The sequence below is a fragment of the Felis catus genome, chromosome B4, assembly GCF_018350175.1.
Source record: "Felis catus isolate Fca126 chromosome B4, F.catus_Fca126_mat1.0, whole genome shotgun sequence".
NCBI lineage: Eukaryota > Metazoa > Chordata > Mammalia > Carnivora > Felidae > Felis > Felis catus.
Window position 1 is genome coordinate 105,800,521 of NC_058374.1, and position 27,314 is coordinate 105,827,834.

The 27,314-nt window shown below is 35.1% G+C and overlaps 1 protein-coding gene across 2 annotated transcripts in view; it reads left to right on the plus strand.

Moving 5' to 3' along the window:
* TMTC2 (transmembrane O-mannosyltransferase targeting cadherins 2) overlaps nucleotides 1–27,314 on the plus strand; it is a 404,748-nt gene that overhangs the window by 257,013 nt on the left and 120,421 nt on the right. For both annotated transcript variants that reach the window (XM_019835295.3, XM_023257281.2), the window contains exon 8: nucleotides 15,003–15,124. In XM_019835295.3, the coding sequence (XP_019690854.1) occupies nucleotides 15,003–15,124 (122 nt within the window). The remainder of the gene's footprint in view (nucleotides 1–15,002; nucleotides 15,125–27,314) is intronic.

Genomic DNA, 27,314 nt, shown 5'->3' on the forward strand with positions numbered 1-27,314 from the left:
CCTAATATATAATCTCTTTTATTTTGCAAAGTAGAAATTAATGCCCAAAGAGTTGAGTTGGTCTTTTCAGGATTACAGTTTGTGTTAGAACCAGAAAGATAGTTTCCTGATTTAGATTCAAATCCTTTGTCTATGCAGCCTTTGTCTGTTACTGGAACTGGTACCTTCTACATTATGTCAAGATAGCTTTTATTTACCTATTTAAAAACCAGCAAAATATCTGTAGATATAGATGTAGATATAGATGTGTGTATCTCATTCCTTGTCCAAAGATATATTAAAAACTTCTTTATTTTACTAAAAGTTATAAAACACCTGCAAAAATGAAATGTGCAGGATATTAAAAAACTTTAATGTAGGATAATTTTAACCACCTTCAATTTTTCCCTTTTTCCTCTATAATTGTTTGTTTCCTTTATTATGTATCCTGAAGGGTGGCTTTTGAATATTCCTAAGAGATTATGGAAAACTATATTAGGCTGTAACTTTCAATTACTTTTATCAGTTTGAGCCCTTCTAATCCCAAAGGTCATTTTAAGCCTATTTACTATTTAAAATAAAATCACTCGGCTTTCTCCATGCAAAGTAATTGTTGGGTTAATTATTTAAGCAATTTCAGCCATTTCATGTTGGTAATATATCTTGAGAACAAAAGGGCATAATGTGTTGCCTGGAGTAAGAGGGAATCTGGAGTTACTGCATTGTCATTGCAGTGTATAATCACTGTGTTTAGAATAACATCTGTGTGCCAAAAAAAAAATTTTTTTTTAAGTCACAAGTGCTGGGTAGGGGGTACAAAGGTGGTGGTGGTAGTATGAAATGAAAATAGCCCCTATGATTCCTGCTGTCATGGAACTTTCTAGGTGATTTCATAGTTAGCCTGGAGCTCTTCAGTACTTTTCCTTAATATGTAAATGTCTATAAATAAGATGGAAAATTGTATTACTCTAGCCTCAAAAATATTTTGTCTATAACTGTGTCAGCTGTGCTGTGTTGTCTGGACCAAAGAAATCAAACCAACCAAACAGGAAAAATCCCTTTTTTATTTCTAATGTGACAGTAGTTGTCACAATTTGCATACATATTCGTATTTTCCTGTTCTTTAAAAAAATATGTGTTTACAATGGGTAACATGCCTTTTATGTGAGGCAGAGATTGTATTTTTCTTCCAGGGGGAATTGCATGATAATGATCCGTTGCTGTTTATTGCCTTATTTGCCTTTATTTTGTTCTTACCATCTTGATTCTCTTATTCCTGATAATTTCTAGGTTTTCTTTTTTTTTAGGTTTATTTATTTTTAGAGAGAGAGAATGTGTGGACACAAGTGCTGGAAGGGCAGAGATAGGGAGAGAGAGAATCCCAAGCAGGCTCCAAGCCCTCAGCAGAGAGCCCAAAGTGAGGCTTGATCCTAGGTACCTGAGATCATGACCTGAGCCAAAATCAAGAGTCAGCTGCTTAACCAACTGAGCCACCCAGGTGCCCCATAGGGTTTTATTGTTGTTGTTTGATTTTTTTATTTACTTATATTTTTTACCATTTATCTTTGAGAGAGAGAGAAAGAGTCAGAATGCGAGTGGGGAGGGGCAGAGAGAGAGGGAGACACAGAATCTGAAGCAGGCTCCAGGCTCTGAGCTGTCAGCACAGGGCCTGACATGGGGCTTGAACCCGTGGATGGTGAGATCAGGATCTGAGCTGAAGTTGGATGCTCAACTGACTAAGGCACCCAGGCGCCCCAAGAATCTTTTCATTTAATTTTCAGTTTTGTTTTTAAAACCTCAGCTCTTTAATTATGAGAGATTTCCTCAAATTCATTGAGCTAGTTGGAGAGAATGGAGAAAGAAACAATGAATAGGAAACACAATGAATTTATTAGAGTAATTTTTGGAGTAAAAAGCTTGTCCTAATTTTGGAATTGTATTTTTAAGAAAGACTTGTGGGGCTGCCTGGGTGGCTCAGTTAAGTGTCTCACTCACTCTTGGTTTCAGCTCAGGTCACGATATCACAGTTTGTGGGTTCCAGCCCCACATCGGGCTCTACGCTGACAGTGCAGAGCCTGTCTGGGATTCTCTCTCTCTCTTCCTTTCTCTCTGCCCTTCCTCTGCTCATGCTCTCTCTCTCACTCTCTCTCTCTCTCTCTCAAAAGAAATAAATAAACTTAAAAAAAAAAAGAAGCTTGTGGAATAAAAGAGTCAAGGGTCATAAATGGCTACCAGTGGTCTTTAGGTTCCTTACTCTTATTTAGGTAAAAACTGACACACAAGATGTCAATTACACCTCCTGAAAACAAAATGCAAAAATTCTTTCTTGTAAATTTATCCTGACTCTTCTTGAAGTCATGTACATGATATGCTGAAATCAGTTAGTAAAATGGCTCTAAGTAGTCTGTTTTTCTTTCAGCCTTCTGTGTGGCTGGGGTCTTTTTGGCCGAATCATTTATTTTTGCTGGATTTTTCTAGCGTGTGTGTGTGTACACCTCACCTTCTTTTAGAATACATTTAGAATCAAGATATTCAGAATACATTTTTGACATGATCGTTCACATGCTTAATGTTTTCTTCTATGACTGGCTGTTCTTAAGTGGATTGCTCAAGGCATTTAGCATGCCGACTGTGAAAGAGATGGTTTTCAACTGTGTGAGATTTGAACTTCACATCCTTCAAGTGTGGAAGCATTAACACTCTGGTAGTGTTAAGCTTTTTATACCATCTGCTTCCTCTGTTTTGAGTTCTGGTGATTTTCCAATGATTGCTTCCCCTGCACTCTTGAAAATTAGTGAGTCAGCCCTACAAATATGGGTATGACCATGTAATTGGATTAACCATTGATCTATGTACCTCCAAAAAGATTATTGTTCTAATTTTTAAGATAAATTATTTATTGCATTTTGATTTTTTTTCAAAAAGGACAATACCAGGAGACCATGTTAGGTATATAGTCTACCAATCCGGAAAAGTGAAATGTAAATTTGAGGGATTTTCAAAGTTCGCTTTGTAAGATATGGAGCCAACAAGATAAGGAAATCAAGAAATTTTGGCTGTGTATCAAAAAGAGTAAATATATAAATTGATGTAGAAAATCTATAAATTTTTTTCCTCCAGGTTCATTTTACATTATAAAACTGCAGTGCTTTAATTTTCTTCTTTTTTACCGTTCACTCTTGGTACAAATTCCACTTTATGTACTATAGTTACAGACATTCATTTGCCAGGCGTTAGTCTATACACTACAGAGGCCAGCATCTAGTTCAGCTGCATTAAATAGGTAATATATTTTGTTTAAAGTTTCAATTAAACCCCGGACCAGAAGATATATGGTCCCTATGGGGAGTTTGAATACTTTCATGCCAATAGTAGGGTTGCTAAGAATCATGCTTGGTCTAGATGTCACTTGCTTTCCTGGAAATACGATATGAGACAGTTGATTATATTTCATTGCTATTAAAACCACATGAGCCCACCTGTTACATTAATTCATACTTTTGCCAGTGTAGTGGTAAAGGAAAAGATTGAAGTACAAAAAGTTTATTTTTGAATTGAGTTATAAGGAAATGAATATACTCAAATTAATACCTAATTATATCCTTGTTCTCTGATTTCCAGAGTTTCACTCTTTCTGCTTGAAAAAAATCATGTTTTACCCTTTTATTGGGCAATATTCAGGAAGTGAATCTTTTACTCAGTAGTAAATATGGATTGGATTATTCTTGAAAAAATTGAGGTAATGTTATGTGATACTGCGAAATTAACAAGATTTCAAAATTTGCCTTCTTAACAGATGTCAATTTTGGTAACATTGAGATGAAATGAATATAATCATGAGTAAGAAGAAAATATTGTTCTAATGGATAAAACTTCAAAAATCAATGTCAAGGAAACTATACATTGCATACATTTAGAATAGTTCAGTAATATAGATAAAGGTAAAAATGAAACACATTACTTGGGGTGCTTGACTGGCTCAGTCATAAGAGTGCATGACTGCATGTCAGGGTCATGAATTTGAGCCCCACATTGGGTGTAGAGATTACTTAAGAAAGACATAAACAGGGTGCCCAAGTGGCTCAGTTGGTTGAGCATCTGGCTCTTGGTTTTGTCTCATTCAGGTCCTGATCCCAGGGTCATGGGATCGAGCCAGGGTCAGCTTTGGGGTCTGCTAGGGATTCTCTCTCTCTGTGTCTCTCTCTCTCCCCCTCCCTCTGCCCTTCACCCCACCCCCTGCCAACACATGCTCTGTTACTCTCTCTCCAAAATAAATAAAATTAAAAAAACAAATAAAAGAATACATTACTAATTGTATATACTTTGCTGTGTATGTATTTGTATCTATTTTTCCTAATAAGTAGGGAAAGAGTTTTCTACATAAAAATCTCATTTAACTTCCAAAATGAGTTGTTTTTTGGTAATTTTATCTACACCGATAGAAGCTATTGTAATACTCAAACTGAATAAGGGATTAAAAAAGAATATGCAAAGTTTTCTTCCAGAATGAAAGTCATTTTTGCCAAAATGTTAATTATGGGCATGGAGTGTTTGAACTGTTGTAGAATCTTATTTTCAAGTATTCATTAAAAACAGGATTAATTTATAAATACCTGGTCTGTCTTAGCAAGTAATAGTCATATAAGAATTATAGTATAAATTAAATTATTCATTACATGTTATAGAAACATATTACATGATCCAGGAATACATATTAAATATATTCCCAAGAAGATATGTATAAAACTGAAAATTCTTTCATTATACTTTCTGACATCTTCCTGCAATATTCAAGTCTTATTTCTTCGAATACTATTATTTTCATTAATTCTTTACAGGTTAGTATAACATTTATTCTTTTTTCTTTTCTCTGGTGTAAAGTTTGGTTTTTAAAACCCAATTTAGTACTTATTTGCATATTTCTAGTGTTCCCTAATTATTTCAGTTATATTAAGCCATTTTATTTACTTCATTGTAATTCTCTTGAGGACAGTATTTACGTTGGGGGAGAGAATCATCACCTCGTCCCACATACACGTGAACATACACACAGTCTCAATTTCTGTTTTTTTTGGAAAATTCTGAGCATTTAAAAGGGCTGGCTCCAATATTTATTGATTAATTATTTTTAGTGATTTATTTCCTTGAAAACATAAAAGGAATTGATTAGCCTGAACAACTCCAGGATACTAGTTGCATGTAGAGAAATATTGACACAGGTTCCTGGCTTTTTTCCAAGTTAAATTTTGATGGCACATCAGATGTTTCCTGTATATAACCTTACCCTAGAAATTAGGAGCCTTTTGAATTTGCTCTGAGGTTTAAACTCTTTCTTGATGATTAGTTTTTTACTTAATGAGATACATATTCAGTTTTTTTCCCCCTGCATTTCTTCCTTTTGTTTTAAAACTACCCTTTCAGGCTTACAGGTTTCTTCTTAAGTTTGATGCTATAGGACTTGGTGAAACATTAACATATTGAACACTTTCATAACCCTCCTTAATTTAAGACTTGTATTTCATTTTACTTCTAAACCCTCCACACCAAGGAAACTTTTTAACAGCAAGAATTGTTAAAAAGTCTGTTGTGAGATACAAAATAGCTTCTAATTTCTGTAATCATTTTACTTTTTTTTCTTTATCTTTTCCTGCTCTGTATAGTAGCTACCGAGCATTTCCAATCAGAACTAATGTATCTAGGTCAACTAGACTGTGTTATTTTACAAGGATAAGATCGGGCTGAGGAAAAGATTAGGATGGAAATATAAGAGATTCACAGCCTACAGATACAGCAAGTTTAGGATATAAATAAATGTAAAAAGCCAGACCCCCTAAGGTTTCTATGTTAATGCCAACAGAGTGAAGTAAAAAAAGAGAATTAAAATCACAGCAAGTTAAATTAAACTCTTGATATAATAGGCTCCTGATATCATATGGTTGTGTCAGAATGTAGATTCTAGAAAAATAAATTACTTGAAAATTTCAGTGACATACGTGGTAAAAATAGAACATCTAAATCTATGTTGATACGTACTGTGATCAAATAGTTATCAGATATGTATCAAGACTCTTCGGAGCTAGAGGCTTCTGAACTTGGGTTAGAGGACAGAAAAATACAGGGTTTTGTGCCTGGCTCCACACATCTCACAGTCCATTTTGAGATCAGGAGTATTGTATTGGTGAGATAAGTACATAAAAAAGAGGAAAGGGGCTTGAGTACATGAAGAACTGAGTACTAATCTTGAATAGGGGAACTCGGTTTTCTAAAAATTTCCCTGTTAAATTGAATCATAAATTATATTTCAATAGCAATAAACATGTCAGAAAGAATTTTATTAAAAAATTGACAAAATGACTTTAAAATTTATCTGGAAAATAGAGCCAAGAAGGTTTAGAGAAAAATAATGGGTGAGACGTGCCGTACTCAAATATTAAATATTAGAAAAGCCTACAGTAGTTACAGCAGTGTTGTTTTGGTATAAGCACTGAAAAACAGATCAGTAGGACTGAATGGAAAGAGCCTATACATACATCAGAATTTGTAATGTCTTTATGCAGATAATAAATGTGAAATTAAATATTGGTGAGGAAAGGGAGTTCTTATAAAAGGTATATCAGGAAAAATTGATTAAATGATGTTTGGAAAAAATAAAATTAGACATGTGTCTCACATCATATAGTAGATGTATTTCATATGGAATAAGTAGCTTATTTTAATGATGAAACTATATAATTAGAAGAGAATGTATGTCCCTATGATAAGGAATTTTTGTATGCATAAAAGACAGTGACAAAGCTACAAAGGAAAAGTCAACCTAATTTGCATATATAAAAGTTAAAGTAGTCTGACAAGAAAAAACAGTTTGACCATCTTTTGCATATTATAAAGGAAAGATAAATATCTTAATTGAAAAATGGCTTAAAACCATCAAGCAATGACCGGCAACTAAAAAATATTCACGGTTAAAAATTTGTGAAAAAATTTTGTAGGAATATATGAATTTTCATTAAGAATTAAAGTAGGAAAATTGAAATAATAGCATTTTTTTTCAAATGTATGTTTAAAAAATGTATTCAAATCTGAGTTTGATGAGGGCTTAGAAAAGTTACTCTCCTTATATAGTACTTGTGGAAGTGAAATTGGTACAGTATTTTGGTAGGCTAATTTGGTTCTCCGTATCCTCAACATTAAATTTGCTAATGCCTTTCAGTTCAGGAACTCCACTGCTATGTATGTAGTTTAATTAGCAGATATATGAAAATAAATAAGATAATTACAAAACAAGATGATAATTGCTGAAGTAGGTGCAGTGTCTGCATAAAAAGTTGGGAAAGAAATTTGAATAAACAGAAAGCTGAATATTGATCTTAAATGAGAAAATTTAGTTTTAGAAAAAATAGTATTTTTGCTTAATATAGTAAAACACTAGAAGGAACTCAAATACTTAAAAGTAACAAGAAAATTTACTTATTATATAACTGATTTATTTTCAGTATATATTTATTTTTAACTTTTTTTTAATGTTTATTTATTTTTGAGAGAGAGACAGAGTCAGAGCACAAGCAGGGGAGGGACAGAGAGAGAGGGAGACACAGAATCTGAAGCAGGCTCCAGGCTCTGAGCTGTCAGCATAGAGACCGATGAAGGGCTCGAACACACGAGGTTTTGAGTCATGAGATCATAATCTGAGCCACCCAGGTGCCCCTGTTTTCAGTATTTAAAATAAATTATGGAAAAACAGCAAAATTTTACCACTCTCCATGAGTGATGGAATTTACTTGATCTAATAAAATTATGATCTTTAAGACTTTATAATAAGCAGATATACTGTTTATCATTAGATAATATATAAATGTTAAACATTTTAAAAAGGAATAATCGGATTTGATCTTGATGTAGTTAGTCTTAAATAGATCATCTAGAAAATCCATGAATATGGCAGTTCCTATATAACTAGGATATTGTCACAGGTTTATGAAATGACTGTGTATAAAATACTAGACATTGGGGCGCCCGGGTGGCGCAGTTGGTTAAGGGTCCGACTTCAGCCAGGTCACGATCTCGCGGTCCGGGAGTTCGAGCCCCGCGTCGGGCTCTGGGCTGATGGCTCAGAGCCTGGAGCCTGTTTCTGATTCTGTGTCTCCCTCTCTCTCTGCCCCTCCCCCGTTCATACTCTGTCTCTCTCTGTCCCAAAAATAAATAAAAAACGTTGAAAAAAAATTAAAAAAAAAATTAAATAAAATACTAGACATTGGTGAATCCACAAATGATTATCTGTATCATTTTGGAAATTATGGAATTATTTATTTTTAGCCCCTCATTTTGTAGGTGATAAATCTCAGGCCCTGTCAAAAAACTTACTTGGGGGCGCCTGGGTGGCGCAGTCGGTTAAGCGTCTGACTTCAGCCAGGTCACGATCTCGCGGTCCGTGAGTTCGAGCCCCGCGTCAGGCTCTGGGCTGATGGCTCAGAGCCTGGAGCCTGTTTCCGATTCTGTGTCTCCCTCTCTCTCTGCCCCTCCCCCGTTCATGCTCTGTCTCTCTCTGTCCCAAAAATAAATAAACGTTGAAAAAAGATTAAAAAAAAAAAACAAAAACAAAAAAAAACTTACTTGTCCACAACCATGCAACTATATAATGGCAAAGTAATAATTAGAAACACAGCTATCTAGCTACTGTTTTGGTATATATATAACTCGTCATAATTCAGTGCTACATCATAAATGTAAGTAAGTTCAACAGGTAAATGAAACAACCAAATTAATCAGTTAATTAATTAAAATGCGTTTATTTTGTTTTAAAATTATGTGGCAAAATTATTCCTCGAGGCAATAATTAAAGAACATAAAAAGGTAATCATCATAATAAATGTGAACATTGGTAAAATGCCCCTTGAAGGAAAAGTGACCAGCACATAACACTAAGTATCAAAAACACCCCCAAAAATCTAATGTCTTACATGGAGAATAATAATTTCCTAAAATGGAATGATCACCTTGGTGACCAGCCAAGTCCTCAAACTTGGAAAGCTTAGAAATTAGTGTGGAATTAAATGCCTGGTCTTCAGGCAAAGTATTCCAAAATTCGGAGTATTGGCAATGACATGATTTCACTGGATTGGCAGCAGGAAGCCTGCTAGAAAGACCGTGCGGCCTATAGGAGTGTTCCCATTCTTTAAAGCTGTGAGCCTTTTACAAAACTAGATTTTCTCCCCCGTGTGCTGGTGGAGCAGTTTTTGTTTTACAAACAACTCTAAACCTTTTTCCTCAAATGATAGCTGGGTTTGCATAATTCTCTGTGCTCCACACTTCATTTGTATTCCTCTGTTGTGATTTTGCTCACAGCCACTGTCTGTATTATTATTTATTTGGTATTTTTCTACCTTCTAAACCGTGATATCTATGAAATGACAATTTGTTATAATGTTTATCTATTTTGAGAGAGAGATACAGGGCGAGCAGGGCAGGGGTAAAGAGAGAGAGGGAAACAGAGAATCCCACACAGACTCCGTGCTGTCAACACAGAGACCACTGTGGGGGTTGAACCCACAAACTGTGAGATCATGATCTGAGGTGAAATCAAGAGTCAGATGCTTAACCTACTGAGCCACCCAGGAGCCCATATGAAATTACATTTTTAAACACAGATTAAATAAAGGATAAGTATTAAAAAGTTTTGTGTCATGTGCATCTAAATATCAAACTTCGGAAAATACTCATAAATATATTTGTCACTTGACTATAAGTTCCATGAAGGTAAAAATGAAGAATATCTCATTAACCTTTATGTTTACCGTCATTATATTATCCTGTTGCTTAACCTAAGTTGGTATGGAAGAGAATATTTGAGAATAAAAAAGAAACATTTGACAATTATTCAGTTATTATAAAAGTTGAGTAAGGGGTGATCACTTTTGGTAAAGCTGGTCACAAAGTTGTTGGTTTTTTATTTTGTTTTGTTTTAGTTTTTAAAATAGGGAATTCAGAGATGGGAGAATTGGATGAAGGCAGTCAAAAGGTGCGGACTTTCAGTATGAGATACATAAATTCTGGGAATATGATGTACAACGTGATGACTACAGTTAATGCATCTGTATGGCATATTTGAAAGTTGCTAAGCAAGCAGATCCTAAAAGTTCTTATCACAGGGAAAAAAAATAAAACATTGTTTTTCTTTATAAAATTTATGTATCTATGTCAGATGATGAATGTTAACTGAACTCATTGTGGCCATCATTTCACAGTATATGTAATCAAGTCATTATGCTGTACACCTTAAACTTACATAGGGTTATATGTTAATTATATCTCCGTAAAATGGAAAGAAAACGTAAGGAAGCTATGAATCTTCACATAGCTATATACTGTCGAGCAAGGGCAGGAGAAACAAAAGGTAACTCCAGCAAGTATGGGTAGTATGTCCCATTATGTACTCTATTCTTTATCTGCAAGCCAGAGCTGTCCAGTAACTTGAAACATGAGAATCAGTGAGATCTGGGCTATTACATCATCAATAATCCGGCATTCTTTCCTTTAAGGAGTTAGCCTTTGCCTGCGTTATTTAGACCCAGGGCTTTTTAGGGAGGAAGAGTGACACTATTTGTTCTACATCTGAAACTGGTTTATATCTGCTTGAAGCCAGCCTGGAGACATCCAAATCCCTTTTGTCTGTGAGTGAATCGGAAATAAATCTGGGTGATGAACCTGACCACTACATCATCACAGCAAATCTTCTCATTCTTATGAAAGTGGCTCTATTTTATTTATTCTTTTTTTTTTTTTTTGCAAGATGAGAAGGAAACATAGTCATCATTGCTTCTTTCCTCCTGGGTGCTATAAACATTTTTTTCTATTATTGTAAGTTAAGAAGAATTACAGTACCAGAGAAGATGGCTTAACTTAACCCTCCCCTCTCCACCCTATTCCTGAACAAGTATTTTCATTTCCTTCCTCACTGAATGTAAAATTTTCTTGTCTTGTAGCCATTTCCTTCATGGAATTTTTATGATTTTAATATTTTAATGAAGCTTAAAGGATTACATATATCTCATTCTCCCCAAAACTGAATCCACTGATGGCACTTTTTTTGCGGTTATTTATCCCCTGTCTAATTACTTTTTTATAGTATTTGGACAGAATGGTATGGTGAAAGAGCCAGAGAGAACTCTAATCTGAATCCTGAATCTGGGATTTACTCGGTTTTAAACATTGAACAAGATGCTTAATCTCAGTGAGCCACAGTCTCTTCATTTGTACAATGAGACTGGTGTTAATTACAATGTAGGCATAATGTACAAGTATAAAGATAATATATTTAAGACATTAGGAAGTATTTGGTAAATAATAAACTTTATATGGTAGGCATTTCGATGCAGTAGAGAAAAGCATGAGCTTTACAGCCATTCGAACTTTAGAATAGGATTATTAACTGTACTTGTGCAAGTCACTTTCCATTCCTGAGCCTTCCTCCTCATCCATAAAATGAGTATTCTAATTCCTAGTATGAATTAGGCATGAGAAATGTGAAGTTCCTATGTTGTCAGTGCCAGGGGTATATCCAGTACTTGCCTGTATATTGTTTGTTGCCTACATCTTTACTGAGTCACTTTTTAAACACATTTAAATTCATCCATTATCATTTTCTTGCATTTTAGGTTTTACATCTTGATTTTATTACCATTTTTATAGGCTGTTTTTGTGTTAAGATTAACCATAGTACTGAACTGCATCTTGTATGATACATATTCCCCTCTTAAGAGCTGAATAACATATGCAGCAGAAGCATTCTTAAAGGTCAACTGTAGATTATTATTGTTCTTCCTTATTCCCTTAATTCGGTAGATAAGCCCCAGGCAAAGTGAAATGATCTTGATGGCCAATGTATCACAAAGCTAGAAAACAATTTTCCAGGAGTGAGAAAGAGTATAATTTTCACCTGAGCTGGAGAGTTGAAAAGTTTGTGATTATTCACTACCAGTAGGTCAAAGCGGTGTGCTTTGAGGTCAAGTTGTCCTGGGTTTGAAATGCAGCCTTACCACTTTCCTCATTTATGGTTTTGTGTGTTTTATTTACTGCTCTGCTTCTCAGTGTTCTCATCTGTGAAATCTAGGTAAAGATATTCCTTAATAAAAAAAATGAGATGCATATATAAACAACTAATACAGAGATTGAAAATCTTCTGTTTCATCTTGCAAACCTAACCTGAACAGTTAGTTGGTAGCAGTTGAAGGAGGGTAATGTGTGAAGGCTCATCGTGGGGCTAAGGGAGAAAACATTCTACATGCCCAGCGATATGGAATAAGAGGAATAAGTGTACATAAGTCAAACATGTGGCCTCTATGGCTTGCTACTCTAATTCATAATAAATATTCAATACAAATGGTTGCCAGTGTTATTATTGAGATACAGTGAAAGGTTGCATGAAGTTTTTCTGAGTGGTAATGAGTAGTACCTAAGTAGGCTGGTCATTTACATTTTCATATACTTGCCAAGATGCATTATTACATTATATTTCTTGTAGCCCTTTTATATTTCTCCATCTCACAAGGTTTTCAAATTATTAAATTACTTGTGAGTTATTATTGAAGAAAATGGACCAGCCACTAATTATTTAGCAAGTTAATATTTCATTGCAAAGTAACTTTTAGTAATAGATTTATGGCTTGAAAAAATAGAACACTTTGTGCAATGATTTTCAGACAACTTAAATGCAATACAGATCTCCATCTCAAAATTGCTATGGAATTGGGGTTCTCTCACATTCTTTTTATTTTGAACATAAAACCCACTGTTTACTATTCTACAAATTAGCTGAATTTTTTATGTTAGTTACTTTTTTATTTTTTTAATTTTATTTATTTTGAGAGAGACAGCACGAGTGGGGGAGGGGCAGAGAGAGAGAGGGAGAGAGACAGAATCCCGAGCAGGCTTGCACTGTCAGCCTGGAGCCTGACGCAGGGCTCAAACTCACGATGCTGCAAGACCATGACCTGAGACTATACCAAGAGTTGGACGTTTAACCGACTGAGCCACCCAGATGCCCCATTAGTTATTTTTTTTTTATATAAATGAAAAGTAGAAGTTCTATTAAAGGCAATGATGGTTCAGTTTCTGAAAGCTGACCTATGAGGCTTTGAAGACCCAAAGAAGTTCAGGTTGTTTCCAAACAGAATCTGCAATTCTGGCCCATCTTTTTCTTCCAACTCTGAAGTTAGTGTATGTTTTCTACTGTCTTTGGAATCCACTTTAGATACAGATATTTGGATATAATTTGTCATTAATTGCTTTAAACTTATCAATATTTAGATATCGTCACATTCTTTCTGTTACATAAATCATATCTAGTATCATTTTAGTATGAAGAAATGGTTCACTTGCCCTAGAAAAATTTACTGTTTGCTTTCCTGGGAAACATTTGTTAGCTCAACATGACAAAAAGAAAAATAAATCTGTCTGACAATGTTTCATGTTTATAGAGATATTATAACAATACAATATTATAGAAATGTGAAATTAAAAAAATTATGCCTAATCCTCCTGCTAATAACAGTGAGCATTTTGTTTATTTAATTTCAGTCTTTGGTCTTTGCTTCAGTATTTCTTGCATTCCCCCTGAGCATTCTATTTAATCTAACTAAATTCTTCTTAAATGCAAACACACTTTAAGTTTTAGATTAAAAGAAAAAATTTTCCACTATCATTTTTATGACAGTAGAGTTTAAGAACTATTCTGAGAACCAGAAACACATAGACGTGTGTGAGTGGTGTATACATTTTTGTTCATATTACATATTTGTCACCAGTATTTTTTTACTAACCAGCTGAGCAAAGGGAACTCAAAAGGTGAGGAGACTTAATTCAATTCTTCAAACATATTTGTATTGACAGCACTGGGCTAATATAAAGGGAATATGATTAAAGTAAAAGGAAGCTAGTTCTTCCTTTGAAGCAAAGAGGTATAGCCAGTGTGGAAGGAAAAGCCTCTGATTATGCCTTGAAATGGAAAAAGCTATCGTAGTTCTGATTAGTTAAGCTCCAATGGTCTGCCTGAAAAATAATTCCAGTTACCAGTCTATTACCTGGTCTTAGAAATTGAATAGCTTCTATATTTGCAGTGCTTATTAAAACTATAATACTTAAATATACAGATCAGCTTAAAATATAATATTCCCATCAGGTAAAAATTCTTCCATACTGTAAGCAAATAAAGGAGGGGGATGGTAATAAGTAAGGAACTGATATACGTTTGGTTTTACTTCCAGTTTTGGGGGTTTTTGTTTTTTGTTTTCATTCTCTTGCTTGGCTGTTAGTGAAATGCTCTTTGGCAGGTAAAATTTGCTTAACTTGAAAGTAATAACTGATGGCTGAAACTCTTCACACGAGTTCTGTACATGGTACTGGGTGTGCTAAATAATTATCATATATTCATGGAATTTTGCAAGTGATACTCATAAATTTTATTTATTTATTAAAATATAAAATGCAAATAATTTGTGAAAAAAATCTAGCACCACTACTTAATCCAAAATACTTTTGACTCCTTCTACTGATCTTATTTTCTCAACAATGTTGTAAATCTTGGAAGGACCTTAAACTTCTTTGTCCAAGTCCTCATAATTCTCTCTACTTAGTAGTTATTCTATAAATGCTTGAATTTCTAAAGGAATAAATGAATGTGAATAAAACAGAACAATTGACTGTACATAAGAAAGAACAAACTTATCTTTAAGAAAAAGAAAAAGACAAAGGGTGTATGCTTATGGGTTCGAGGTTATTAGGTTAAAAAATCAAAGCTTTATTAGTTACTAAAGTTTTGAATTTAACCGTTTCACTTAATTTCTCCATATACAAGTTTTCATATATGTGAAATGGAAATTATGGTGACTTTGGGGGAATCCAATGAGATAATGGGTGAATGTACTTGCCACAGCATCTGAAGTTTCATAGAGTATAAATACGATGATGTGCTACTATTGCATTGTTGGAAAGCTGTGCCCTCGGGTTGATCTTTATGACTTTCTTCCCAGGTGAAGCATACATGCGATTAAGCAAACTCCCTGAAGCAGAGCATTGGTATATGGAATCATTGAGATCCAAGACTGACCACATCCCTGCTCATCTGACCTATGGGAAACTGCTGGCCCTAACAGTAAGTAACACCTTCCTTCCTCACCCTTTAGAAGCTGGTTTTCTCCATGCAGACTGAGATAGAGTTTAAGGTATTGGTTCTTAGCTGATTGACTCATACTGTTAGGAGGTAGTGATGGTAACACTGAGTTAGAACTCTGTATAGAACCTATAGACAAATGTATTTGCTTGGCTGTAGAGTTTGCCATAGCTAAAATGTGGTATGTCGTGATCTTTGATGTAACTTAATGGAAAAATATAGATGGTGGATCCCATATATGGATTACATAATGGATTTCTCATAATAACAATATTTGTATGAAGATTATGTTCTAGAAACCACTGTTAGCCCCCCATTGGCTACACTGTAGAACTCAGTCTGATTCTTTCCAAATAGCTAGCATTATGTAATGCTTTGCATGTGTGTGAATTAGTGTCACCTGGAATTTCTACTAATTGGAAATCATTCCCGAAGAGAAGTGGAGCCATCGTTTGGCCACCCACTATGTGACAAGCAGTCTCGGAGGCCACATTCTCATGAAAGTGGTGTTAGTTTGAAGCATAAGAAATTGCTGGAATTCTACCATTGTGATTTATAAAAATCATAATTTCATGTGTTTCAAAGTAATGTTGACGTCTTATTTTACACTGTAGAGGGTTGTTCAAGGTAAGTAAATGTTCTGAGCTTATCCAGTTAAGAATAAGCAGTCGGACCAACCTTTGATCCCTATCCCAACCTATTGTCTGTGTTGTTGCAGTTATATCACCTAATCTCTCTTCAATATTAATAAAAATAAATGATTCCTAGAAAAGCATAGGACAGATGGTCAGGAAAGTAATTTCTAAGTGAATTCATAGAAAGGTAGCTTATAATTATTTAAAAGTAATAACATTTTATTTTCTACAGAAGATGGTAGACTAAACACTTAAATGATACAGGCAGACTAAGTACCAGAAAATACCCCACTAAAATATATCTCGGTGTCCTTAATAAAGCAGATAACTCTCAATGCGTAGCTGAGTTCAAAAAGTAGTGAGAGAATTTCCTAAGGGCGGGAAGTGAGGGGTAACCGAATGCCAGAACAGTAAAACCGTTGGCTGATCTGGTAGCTAATCTGGTATAGCTTACCAGTTGTGGCAACTGGAGGGAAAGGGCTTTTTGTTTGTTTTCATTCTTGCTGGAGTAAGAGACAAAGCTTTGGACCAGTGAATGGCCAGGGATTAGATACCTAAATGAAGCAGGAAAATTCATACCCTCTGTGAAAGGATAATCTGGAGTAAATTTGCATACTGCTATAAGAAGGCAGCATGAAGGTTTGCCTATCTCAGCATGGGATTTGGATGGAGAAGGAATGAATTTTTACTACTGCCCTCCTTTTGTCTGGCTTTGAGTTTTGAATTTGCTTTACTTGCATGGTCATGAAATTCCTAGGCCAAGAAATTAAATTAAAACCAGGCCACTAGAAACTCTTGCTGAAGAAATTACTGAAGATGTCCTTCAAAAGAACACAATTAAATCTAGAAGGAGTTGCTGATTACGTTGCAAAAAGAATGTGAACAAAGAAATGTGATCATGTGGGTAAACAAAGAATAATAATCCTAAATATTATACTAAATATTTATAATACTGAATAAAATATTGAGAAGGAATAACCTCACAGGAACAATCAAAATGGGGAGATGAAATTTAAGATGATTTTTAGAAGTCAGAAAGTGGAAAGAGGTATTACAACTGATTTGTCAGAACAGAATCCACCAGGGTCAGCTGGGTGTCTCAGTGAGTTAGGCATCCAACTTCAACTCAGGTCACGATCTCACCGTTTGTGAGTTTGAACCCTATGTCGGGCTCTGTGCTGACAGCCCAAGCCTGGAGCCTGTTTCAGATTCTGTGTCTCCCTCTCTCTCTGCCCTTCCCCTGCTCACACTCTGTCTCTCTCAAAAATAAATAAACATAAAAAAAATTGGAAGGAAAGAAAGGAAGAAAGAGAGAGACAGAAAGAAAGAGAACAGAGTCCAACATCTGAAGAGGCTTTGGGATGGGGTAACAATGAAAAGAAATCTTACATACTCAAAAAGAAACCCAGAGAGACTCAAGACTTGGAGGGGGCTGGCATAGAATAGAGTGTTAAGGAGCCTTTATTAAGTGGGGTAATCAGTTGTAAACTGTGTCTAAAACCATCAGGTCTCTCCTCCAGTGCTCAATGCCAGCATCCAGGCAGTCACTTCCAAGGCAGGGAAAAGAAGGTTTATAGTGGAGCAGCTGAGTAAGACAGGTTCATGAAGCAGGAATAGCTTGCACAGTTGAAGGTGAAATGCAGAGAGGACTGAAAAGATTGACTCAGTATCTTCCATTGAAGTACGCAGATTGTTAGTACCCCTCCCCAACCACATGCAGAATACCAGCAACACAGAGTTATACTTGTCCAGCACCGCAACACATACACAAGTGCACATGCGTGCACACACACACACACACACACACACACACACACACCTGTCCCATCCCTGAGAAATTGTAGAATTCTTACCTGGAGAAAGTGGCACACTGTAGGGAACAGAAATCCACATACCTACATTTGGAGGTCACCCATAAATGACTAGCTCCCAAACCAGATACACAAAAGTGAATCTTCTCGGTCTACGAAGCACACTGATGCCTAAGGAACTCCATTCAGCTTTTATTAAGTAACTTTTGAATAACAGTGGGCAACCAAAAACCATCACTCATATTTAGGAAACCTTGAATGTAAGCGATTGGAACTGAAGCAAATTATTAGGAGAAGGAAGATGGAGGAAACAGAAGAAATTTTTTTTTAAAAATCCTTAGAGATAGTAACATAGCATTTTATAAAAGCAAGATGCTATAAAAACATAAATAATGAAGAAAAAAATAAAACAACAAGAGCTTTTAGAAATTAAAGATATGAGGACAAACAACTTTCATTTAAAGGATAGGAGACTACAGGCACCTGGCTGGCTCAGTCAGTAGAACATGGGAATTGATTTCGGGGTCATAAGTTTGAACCCCACATGGGCGTAGAGATTGCAAAAGGAAGGAAGGAAGGAAGGAAGGAAGGAAGGAAGGAAGGAAGGAAGGAAGAGAGGGAGGGAGGGAAGGAGGGAGAAGAAAAGGAAGCAAAGAAGGAAGGAAGGAATGGAGAATAAAGATAAGGAAATCTTTTCATATACAAACAAAGATGAAGAAATAAAAAAACGTGGAAGAAGAAATTATGAAAGAATAGTAAGGCCCAATGGAGAAAGGACAGAGAAAGGAAAAGGAGAACATATCTCAGAGTTGGAGAGTATAATTTGCTATTTCTGATGTTTACAGGATCATAACATGTCGAGTTTAATCATTTGGTAATTTTTTTTTAACCTTGTAAAAACCTTTTTATTTCCTATTCTTAAGGGTGGTAATTCACACAGTTCCTCATGAGAACAGATCATGTATACCTCTTGCCACAACTACTGTCTTTGAGATGTTCTTATGGAATTCAGATGGAAACATCTTTAATTAAATTGATAAAGGATTACCTTCAAAAAATACCTAAAAAGTTTAAGATGCCCGATTTTTTAAAAAAGTCATTTAGTAAAGAGAAAAAAGATGAAAGCTCAAATGTACTTAATTCCGAATATACCTAGACCGTAACACTGCTTTGGATATAGAAACCATGTGTTCTTTTTTTCTTCTTCTTTTCAAGCATGAGTATATTTTAAGTTTCCTGTACCAAAAATATGATTTTACAGGCTGCTTTATTTTTTAGAAGGCATTTTTTTATAAAAACAAGATTTAGAAGTTTTAATTTACTGAAACATATGGAAGGGAAGGAAAGACTCGTGTATTACAATCCAAATTTTAATTCCCCCCACCAACAAAATTTTTATAGTTTCCGACTAGCTGATTAGATGAAATACAAGCCTTATTATGGAAAGGCTTAAAATCACAGTGCCAAAAATCCCACAACCATCTTTAACAGCTTCTTTTTGAATTATGAGATTTGGCAAATTTCTTATCCCAATGGATGCTCTTCGTCTAATTTAGGGTTTTTTAGCCTGGTTATATGCCATTGACTTAACATGGAGTTTGCGAAGTGGAAAATGCCACACATTTTGACTTCTGAATGCTTTAAATATAAGATATTATAAAATGGAATTGGCTATTAGCCTCAAGAGAAGAGAAAAAAATAAAGTGGGTGGTGTTTTTACTGTTTGGTCAAAACTGACCACAAGCAAAATATGTAAAAATGACACACAGCTAAATCAGACTTAGACCATACAGTGAGATTTTATATAAGATTTATATTTTTATAAGAGAAATCAGAAAAAAATTATTTACGGTGGTTTTATTACCACCAGTATGTTTTTTCATACAAACGTTTAAGAATTTGTAGTATTTGTGGTATTTAGGAAAGTTCAAAGTGATTTTGAGTTTCCCAGAATGCTTTGACAAATTCCATAGATCAAATCCTTTTTTGTTCCCCTGAAAAATGTCCTTTGTCTCTGCCTCTCCACTTAAATATTACTTCTTATATGAAGTCTTTCCTGAGTCTTTCAAGCAGTTAATTTTTTTCTTTCTTCGTCTTTTCATAGCACTGGTTTCAGTATCTCTTATAGTAGCATCTCCCAGATTGAAGAGCAGACATAAATCTTGGTCTTTTGACCTTACACATGGAGGAGGAACTAAGTTTTCACCTACCTTCTTGATCTCTTTAGTAGGTGGCATTTCATATCTTGGTAACTATCCCTGTACATTTCAGTTTTTAAGTTATTTAAGGGCTGGGTGCATGACTTTTTTTTTTTTTAATGTTTTTACTTACTTTTGAGAGAGAGAGACAAAGTGAGTGGGAGAGGAGCAGAGAGAGAGAGGGAGATACAGAATGCTAAGCAAGCTCCAGGCTCTGAGCTGTCAGCACAGAGCCCGACGCAGGCTCAAACTCATGAGCTGTGAGATCATGACCTGAGACAAAGTCGGATGCTCAATCCACTGAGCCACCCAGGCACCCCTGGGTGCATGACTTTTTAATATTTCTGCTTTCCTGCTCTGATCCTTGTTTCCTCATTAATCCCTTCATTTAGTCAGCAAATGTATCGAAACTTACTACTCCATGCTAGGCATCACTATGACTCCAATGATATGTACTGAATAAATGAATGAGCAATAGCATGATTATACGGTGGACACAATGTAATCTTTCAAGAGCCCAGAAGGGGAGGTGGGCACAAGAGGGGTGTATATCTCTTGAGTGCCTGTGATTGGCGTGTTATTTTGTGAAGCTTTATAATGATTATTATCCTCTTTTTATAAATGAGATAACTGAGCTTCAAAGAATTAAGCAACATCTTCAAGAAAAACTTAGCTACTAGATAGTAGAATTGGGTACAACCTTAAGGTTTTCTGAATTAAACATCACTAATTTTCACTTTGTATTAAATAATTTTAAAAGTGGAAGTTTTGTTTAATTTAGCTTGTTATACCTGATTGGATATTCTAAAAGTCAGTCAGTACTTTATCTCTCCCACTTTTTATAACTTATTCTTAGACATCACCTTAAATACATTTTTATTACTAGGCATCATAAGTCATGAACTTAAGACTTCTGTTTTTGGCTATTGGCACTTTTAGGTCCTACGTGAAAACTAGAATACAAATTTTCCAGCATACCCTATGGAATAGTTCTGCCTTAGGGTCACTGGTACCCTCTGTGTTTAAATATAGTTGGGCCCGGGTGACATTCTCTTTATAATATATGGAACTTTCATACCAATGTCATGTCCAATTAAAATACTAAACACGAGCTCTCTTTAAAATTTTGATTTATTCCTTGTTTGAACTTTGTTACCTAGGGCTAATGCCATGAATTTAAAATTGGGCATGCATTAAGAGAGGAAAGGAAGGAATAACATTTCCATTATTTGGGTATTTCAGATGATTTTGTAGTTGTTTCTAAAGCTGTGTGTTCTCTATTTGTGTGCACATCCTCACTTTAATGTTTCTTCGGTCTTCCTCTCTTTTTGTCCTGTTCAATTTATTTAAGGCAAATATTTTGCGGTTTTTGTGAGCCAGTAAAATTAATATTGACTTAAATTGTAGTAAAAGTTCCTTGGCTGTTAGCTTATTTTCCAGGTTTGGGTAAGTAAGAGAGAAGGAAGGATATGGGAGACTGACAGTAATTCTTGATACAGAAAACCTTTATTTTGGCTACTGCATGGAAGCCCTGAGCCAGACTTCTGTGTCTAGCCAGAGTTAATTGGGCTACATAAAACTCCAGTTGTGAAAGTACTTGAGGTTCCATTGTAAAGTTCCAACCCCAGGCTAAGGTGGTGTCGATGTAGTCTGTGTGGAAGTACAGTGCTGTATGTTTCCCTGGGTCTTTTGTAATAATTATTGCTGTTTAGACCCAAGATTGTTTTTTTTTTTTTTTTTTCATTTGGTCCTCTTTGCAAAGTTCTTCCCATTTTGTATATTAACTAGAATTCGGGTGCTTCATTACGGTCACTGCACGGCCATGTTTAGACCGGAGGGAGAGGGGGACAAAAATTCCATGTAACTCTGACTGAATAATTATTATGGGTATGTTCAAGTTGCAAACTTTATCCTATGAAAAGAGAAGGCATGATATCACATGTACCATGCATCCGAGATATTGAATGAAATGTAGAAGAAAGTTTAATTCAGTACAGGGTTCGGCTAAGTATTTTATATGAAGTTACTTCACTGAAATGTGCTTTAGAATTCTGGAAATAATACAGGTATTGTATTATTTTTACTCTGAAGCATAATGAATCTGGTTGTTTTTTTAGAAACCACCCACTCACTTCAAGATACACATTTTGTTATCTACAATCAATCTTATAATTACTTATTGTGACTGACACAGGAATCCAGGGCATCTCCAGATATTCTAGGCTTTTATTTTGCTCTTGTATGTCAGTTAGTAGAAGTCACTGTGAGATTTTCATTGGCCACATTGTCTTAGGAATCTTAAAAATTAAAATGATCAAGTCCTCAGGCATTATATATAGGTCACATGAAATAAGTCCAGCTGCTTTATATTTACATATACATGCTGCTGTGTTTGAAAAAAAAAAAAACAGCTTTTTATTTAGGGGTAAGTAAGGTTATATTGCTTTTAAACCAACTTACATTTCGTTGTGATTTTGTTGATTTGGTTTCTGTGTTTTGTCTATAGTTATCATCTAGTGCAATTTCAATAACCCAGCAGGCATAGACCTCATAATCCCCCGGTACTCTGGTATGCCACATTATTGGAGTGATGGAGATGTGGAAGTGGTATTTCCCTTAAATATAGCTTGGCTTTCTTGCAGGAGTCTAAAAAAATCCTTTATAAAAACCTGCATTTAACACTCATTTTCTGAGGCTGAACTTCATTTCATGCTCTATAGTAAACATTGGGGATACAGTGACCAGCAGGGCACTTCCTTCACCTCAGGAAGGTCTCAGTGAGAATTCTTTCAATGAATTCTCAAGAAATTCATAATAATGCCACTGACAGGTACTTTAGCTATGGGCTACCATGCTTATGGCTTTTGTCATGGCTTTTGTTTCAGAAGGGACAGTGAGGTAGGTACCTTAATCTTACTCGCTTACTCCTTCATTTTTATTATAGGAATGGGATTCCACATAACTTGGTAGGTATTATTCTTCTATTTTACAGTTCTTTAGTTTTTTAAATGAGCCCCATTGATGTATTATACTACACATATTCTACTTAATGACTATCAACTTGTTATTCTTTGACGCTCTCTTCCCTTATGTAATAAGGCATGAAAACATTTTAATGTGAGTGAAACCCTTTCTGTTTTATGTTTTACATTTTCATCACTTGATTTCTTTTTCTAATAGAAAATTTGAGTTATCTTTCCTTGTTAAAAAACATATCTTGGTGTAAGCCTATATTTACCTTTAGGAAAGGTGGTCCACACAACATATATTTTTCAAAAGCAAGTGTCTTTTCTCCTAAATAGTTGAATCAATACTTTTATAAAAGGAGATTGCCTTTTTCTTTTCTCTATGGCATCTGGATATGGACGTATATATTCACACACATGCACACATATAAAGGAGGCCACATCTGTTCTCAAATGTGAAAGTTTTCATTTTTGCAGCCTCCTAAGTAGGTTCAAACCAGCCTCACTAGGAATATGTTCACAAATCTGTATCGTTTTTGTCATTTTCCCTTATATTTACCCATATTACTCTCAAGGAATTTGTCCTGCAATTATTGATATTTATTGATACTCGTTATCATGCAATGAACTATACATTTTGTATATGCTATTCCAATACTTCCTCATGCAATCCCATATCTAGATACCCACTATGTAGAATGAGGAAGCTGACATTCACAGAGGCTAAATCAAGATCGGTGTCCAAACTCTATTGGATTATACCACCCCTAGGTTTTTCTGAAGGCTGTTCTATTTAAATTACTCTTGAGCCTTATGATGATGAGCCTTTATTATGATAAAACTTGCATATTACAGTGCCTCAAGTGCATAAATGTCTAACTTCCAAATGCACAAAAAATTATTCTTAAAACAAACCTCCACTCAGTTTTTAGGTTGTCTTGTAATGCAGCTCTGAAGTGAAAAGGTAATCTCTCTGTATATTGTTAAATTAAAAAAAAAGTTTTAACAGGGGTAATTGTGAAATGGATTTAGGTATCTATGTAAAGTAAAAGGGAAACAGTGGTAGTGTAGTTTAACATTTTAATTTGAATAGGGTATATATGATGTATGGCATGCCATACATGGTATATAGTTTCATGTTTTAGGTTGTGAACAAGGAAATACTGCATGGCCAACTGAAAGGGAGGACAGTGTGGGACACTTGGGTATAGTAGACTGTTGACCTTTACCTGGTAGAACATTGAGCTGGAGCCAGAACACCTGAGATTTACCTACCTAGGAATTTATTTCTTCTCTTAGTGGAAAGCATAATTCTTTCCAAAAGCTTAACATTGCAGGACTCTCATTTCTGAGGTATAATTGAGGCTCTTGGTCAAAAGTGACAAGGTACATTCTTGAGGGCTCACTGTAATTCATGTTCATTGTAATAATGATACCATAGGTGGAAGACCTCAACATGCAGGATTCATGCATAAATAGGACGCTTTGGTAAGTTGGATATTAACCATGTGGCAGTGGATTTAAGATGGGCACGGACCGTGCATTATATGTATTATGATGTCAGGTAATGGAGAAATAGGTAGTGTAGTTGTCAGATATAATGGTCTGCCCGGGAAATTTATCCCTGGGAAATAGAACCTGAAGACATTATATAGTACATAGTTTGTTCTAGTTTATGTCTTGAGATGAAACAGCAATAGTTAGTGGGAAAGTTCCAGAAATCAGGATGGAGGTGCCACCAAGGTCAGCATTTTGGAAGTAAAAGTTTATTCACACTGGGGCTAGGACTACTCTAAAAATAGCCCTTTGTCTAAATTAATTTAAATCCATAATAAGTTGAACTACAGTTGATAATGTTATAATGTGATGAGGATGTGTATGGCCTCTCCAGAATACAGGTAGAACAAAATAACTTTGTTTTTATGCTCACTAAATTTCAGCTATTATTTTGAAAGAGGAAATTCACTTTATTAATTTGCAACTAGATATAAATTACTTTTAATTGTTTTTATTTCTGAAATAGAAATAGCAATTGATCATGGCAGTTTTTAAGGTCTTTTCCTGTAATACCTGTACTAAAAGCTTATACTTATATCCTCTAAAGAGTAGTCCATCAGAGGCAATAGTTACGATTTTGCTTGAGTTTTTTCTTTGCCTGGAATATTCTCATCCTCTTATTTAGCAGTTTGAATCATAACAAGTATTTTAAAAGATTTTTATCTTGGGGCGCCTGGGTGGCGCAGTCGGTTAAGCGTCCGACTTCAGCCAGGTCACGATCTCGCGGTCCGTGAGTTCGAGCCCCACGTCGGGCTCTGGGCTGATGGCTCAGAGCCTGGAGCCTGTTTCCGATTCTGTGTCTCCCTCTCTCTCTGCCCCTCCCCCGCTCATGCTCTGTCTCTCTCTGTCCCAAAAATAAATAATAAAACGTTGAAAAAAAAATTTAAAAAAAAGATTTTTATCTTATGAATTTGCTGTTGTTACAAACTGTTCAGAGCATATAGGAAAAGAGAATGTTTTAACAAATACCTATGTATTTTCAAGTCAAATAAACCAAAGGCTAAAATTTTGTAGCTTTTACATAGATTTTTTAAGAAATTAACTTTTAAGTAAACACTTTTAGAATAGTTTTAGATTACAGAATTATTGTGAGGTTAGTACAGAGAGTTCCAGTATGCGCTTGAACCAACTTTCTCTGTTAACATTGTGTATTAGTATGACACAATTATCACGATTAATGAGCCAGTATTCATATGTGATTATTAAATAAAGTTTATATTTTTTTCAGGTATGTTCACTTTTTCTTTGCTGTTCTTTTGCTATTCCAAGATCCCACATTTCATTTCGTTGCCTTGTCTCCTTAGCTCCATCTGACCAAGTTTCTCAGTGTTAACTTGTTTTTGAGGAGTAATGGTCATACATTTTGTAGAATGTTCCTCAGTGGGTCTTTGGCAGATGTTTTGTTATTAGACTGGAGTTACTGGTTTTGAGGAGGAAGACCACAGAGATAGTGTCCTTCTCATCATATCAAGTCAAGGTTATTTATGTATTATCAGTAAGACTTATCACTGTTTATATTAACTTTGATAACCTGGCTTGAGGTATTTTTATCATATCGCTCCAGTGTCAAGATATTTCCCCCTTCTCTTTCAATATTGTAGTCTTTGAAAGGAAGTCACTGTGTGTGATCTGTATTTAAGGAGAGGGGAGCTATGCTCCCTGTCCTTGAGGACAGAATCTCTGCATAAATTATTTGGAATTCTTCTGCATGGGAGATTTGTCTCCTCTCCCCAATTATCCATTCAAAATTTTATGTATATTAGAGTGGACTCAGAAATATTTAGTTTATGCATTGGATTATAACACAATACTACTTTATTTATTTTGTTGCTCAGATTAGTTCTGTTGCCCAGCTTTGACCAATGGGAGCTCTTTCATAGGCTGATATATCCCCTTGACATACCTCCATCATTGTGTGGGTATGGGTGGGTGTGTCTGTTTACCTTTGGGAACTTTCTTATTTTCTGTCACTAAAACATGCTCCGGGTTCATCTTCTATATTTACTGTTGAAGTCTGAGAGTCAGACATTTTTCCAAGGAGCCCTTGGAAGGAGTGTTCTCTTTATTGGAGAATGGTTTAGAAACCATGAACTAGATTCTTAGGTGTACTTATTGCTTGCTACTGGGGTGCTGTTACATGTGGGCTCTCTCAGGGGTGGAACAAAGGTTTCTCTTTGTTGGAATAGGAAGTTACAAATAAAGAAGAGGAGGAGACTAGAGTTATGATTAGAGGTGAAGGCATAAGTATGGACTTGCATTTATTTTAATACAGATACAGTTATATATAGAATATGTATTATAGATATGTGTAACTTCACATTCCAACAAAGAGAAATCTGGCTTCCACCATGCACCATACATTTTCTTAATTGTTCATACTCTGCTATTCATGTATAGTTGTTTTAGAATTGTTCACCTCTACTGCCATGGGAAAAAGCTTTAACACCTAGAGGACTGTTCTTATGTATAATTTCTTTCGCCTTCTGTTGTATACACTTAAATAATTTCCAAACTTAACATAGATTAGCACTTTGGTTCCTCACCCTATTCAGTGAGCTTATTTCATGTATTTTTCATATATTATGATTCTTCTGTCACATTCTGTATTCCATCCTGGTATCCCCTGACCTCCTAATTAGGCCCCTCTTTATGTGTAATAATTTTCCCTGTTCTGAGGTCTTCTTTGTCTGAAAGTAATATTCGAACTTTATTTGATTAGTGTTAGTATGTTTTTTCTTTATTTGTCCCTTTGCTTTACTTATCAGTCTTTATATTTAAAGTGGGTTTTTTATAGACAATGTATAGTTGGGCTCTTTTTATTATTATTATTATTATTATTATTATTATTATTTACTTTCAGTCTCTATTTTTTAATTGGTATATCTAGACCATTCACACTTTGAGTGATTATTGATATATTTGAATTAATATTAGCCGTGTTTGTTACAGTTTTTTATTTGTTGTCAGAGGCTTCTTTTTCTTCCTTCTCTACTTTTTTTCCACCG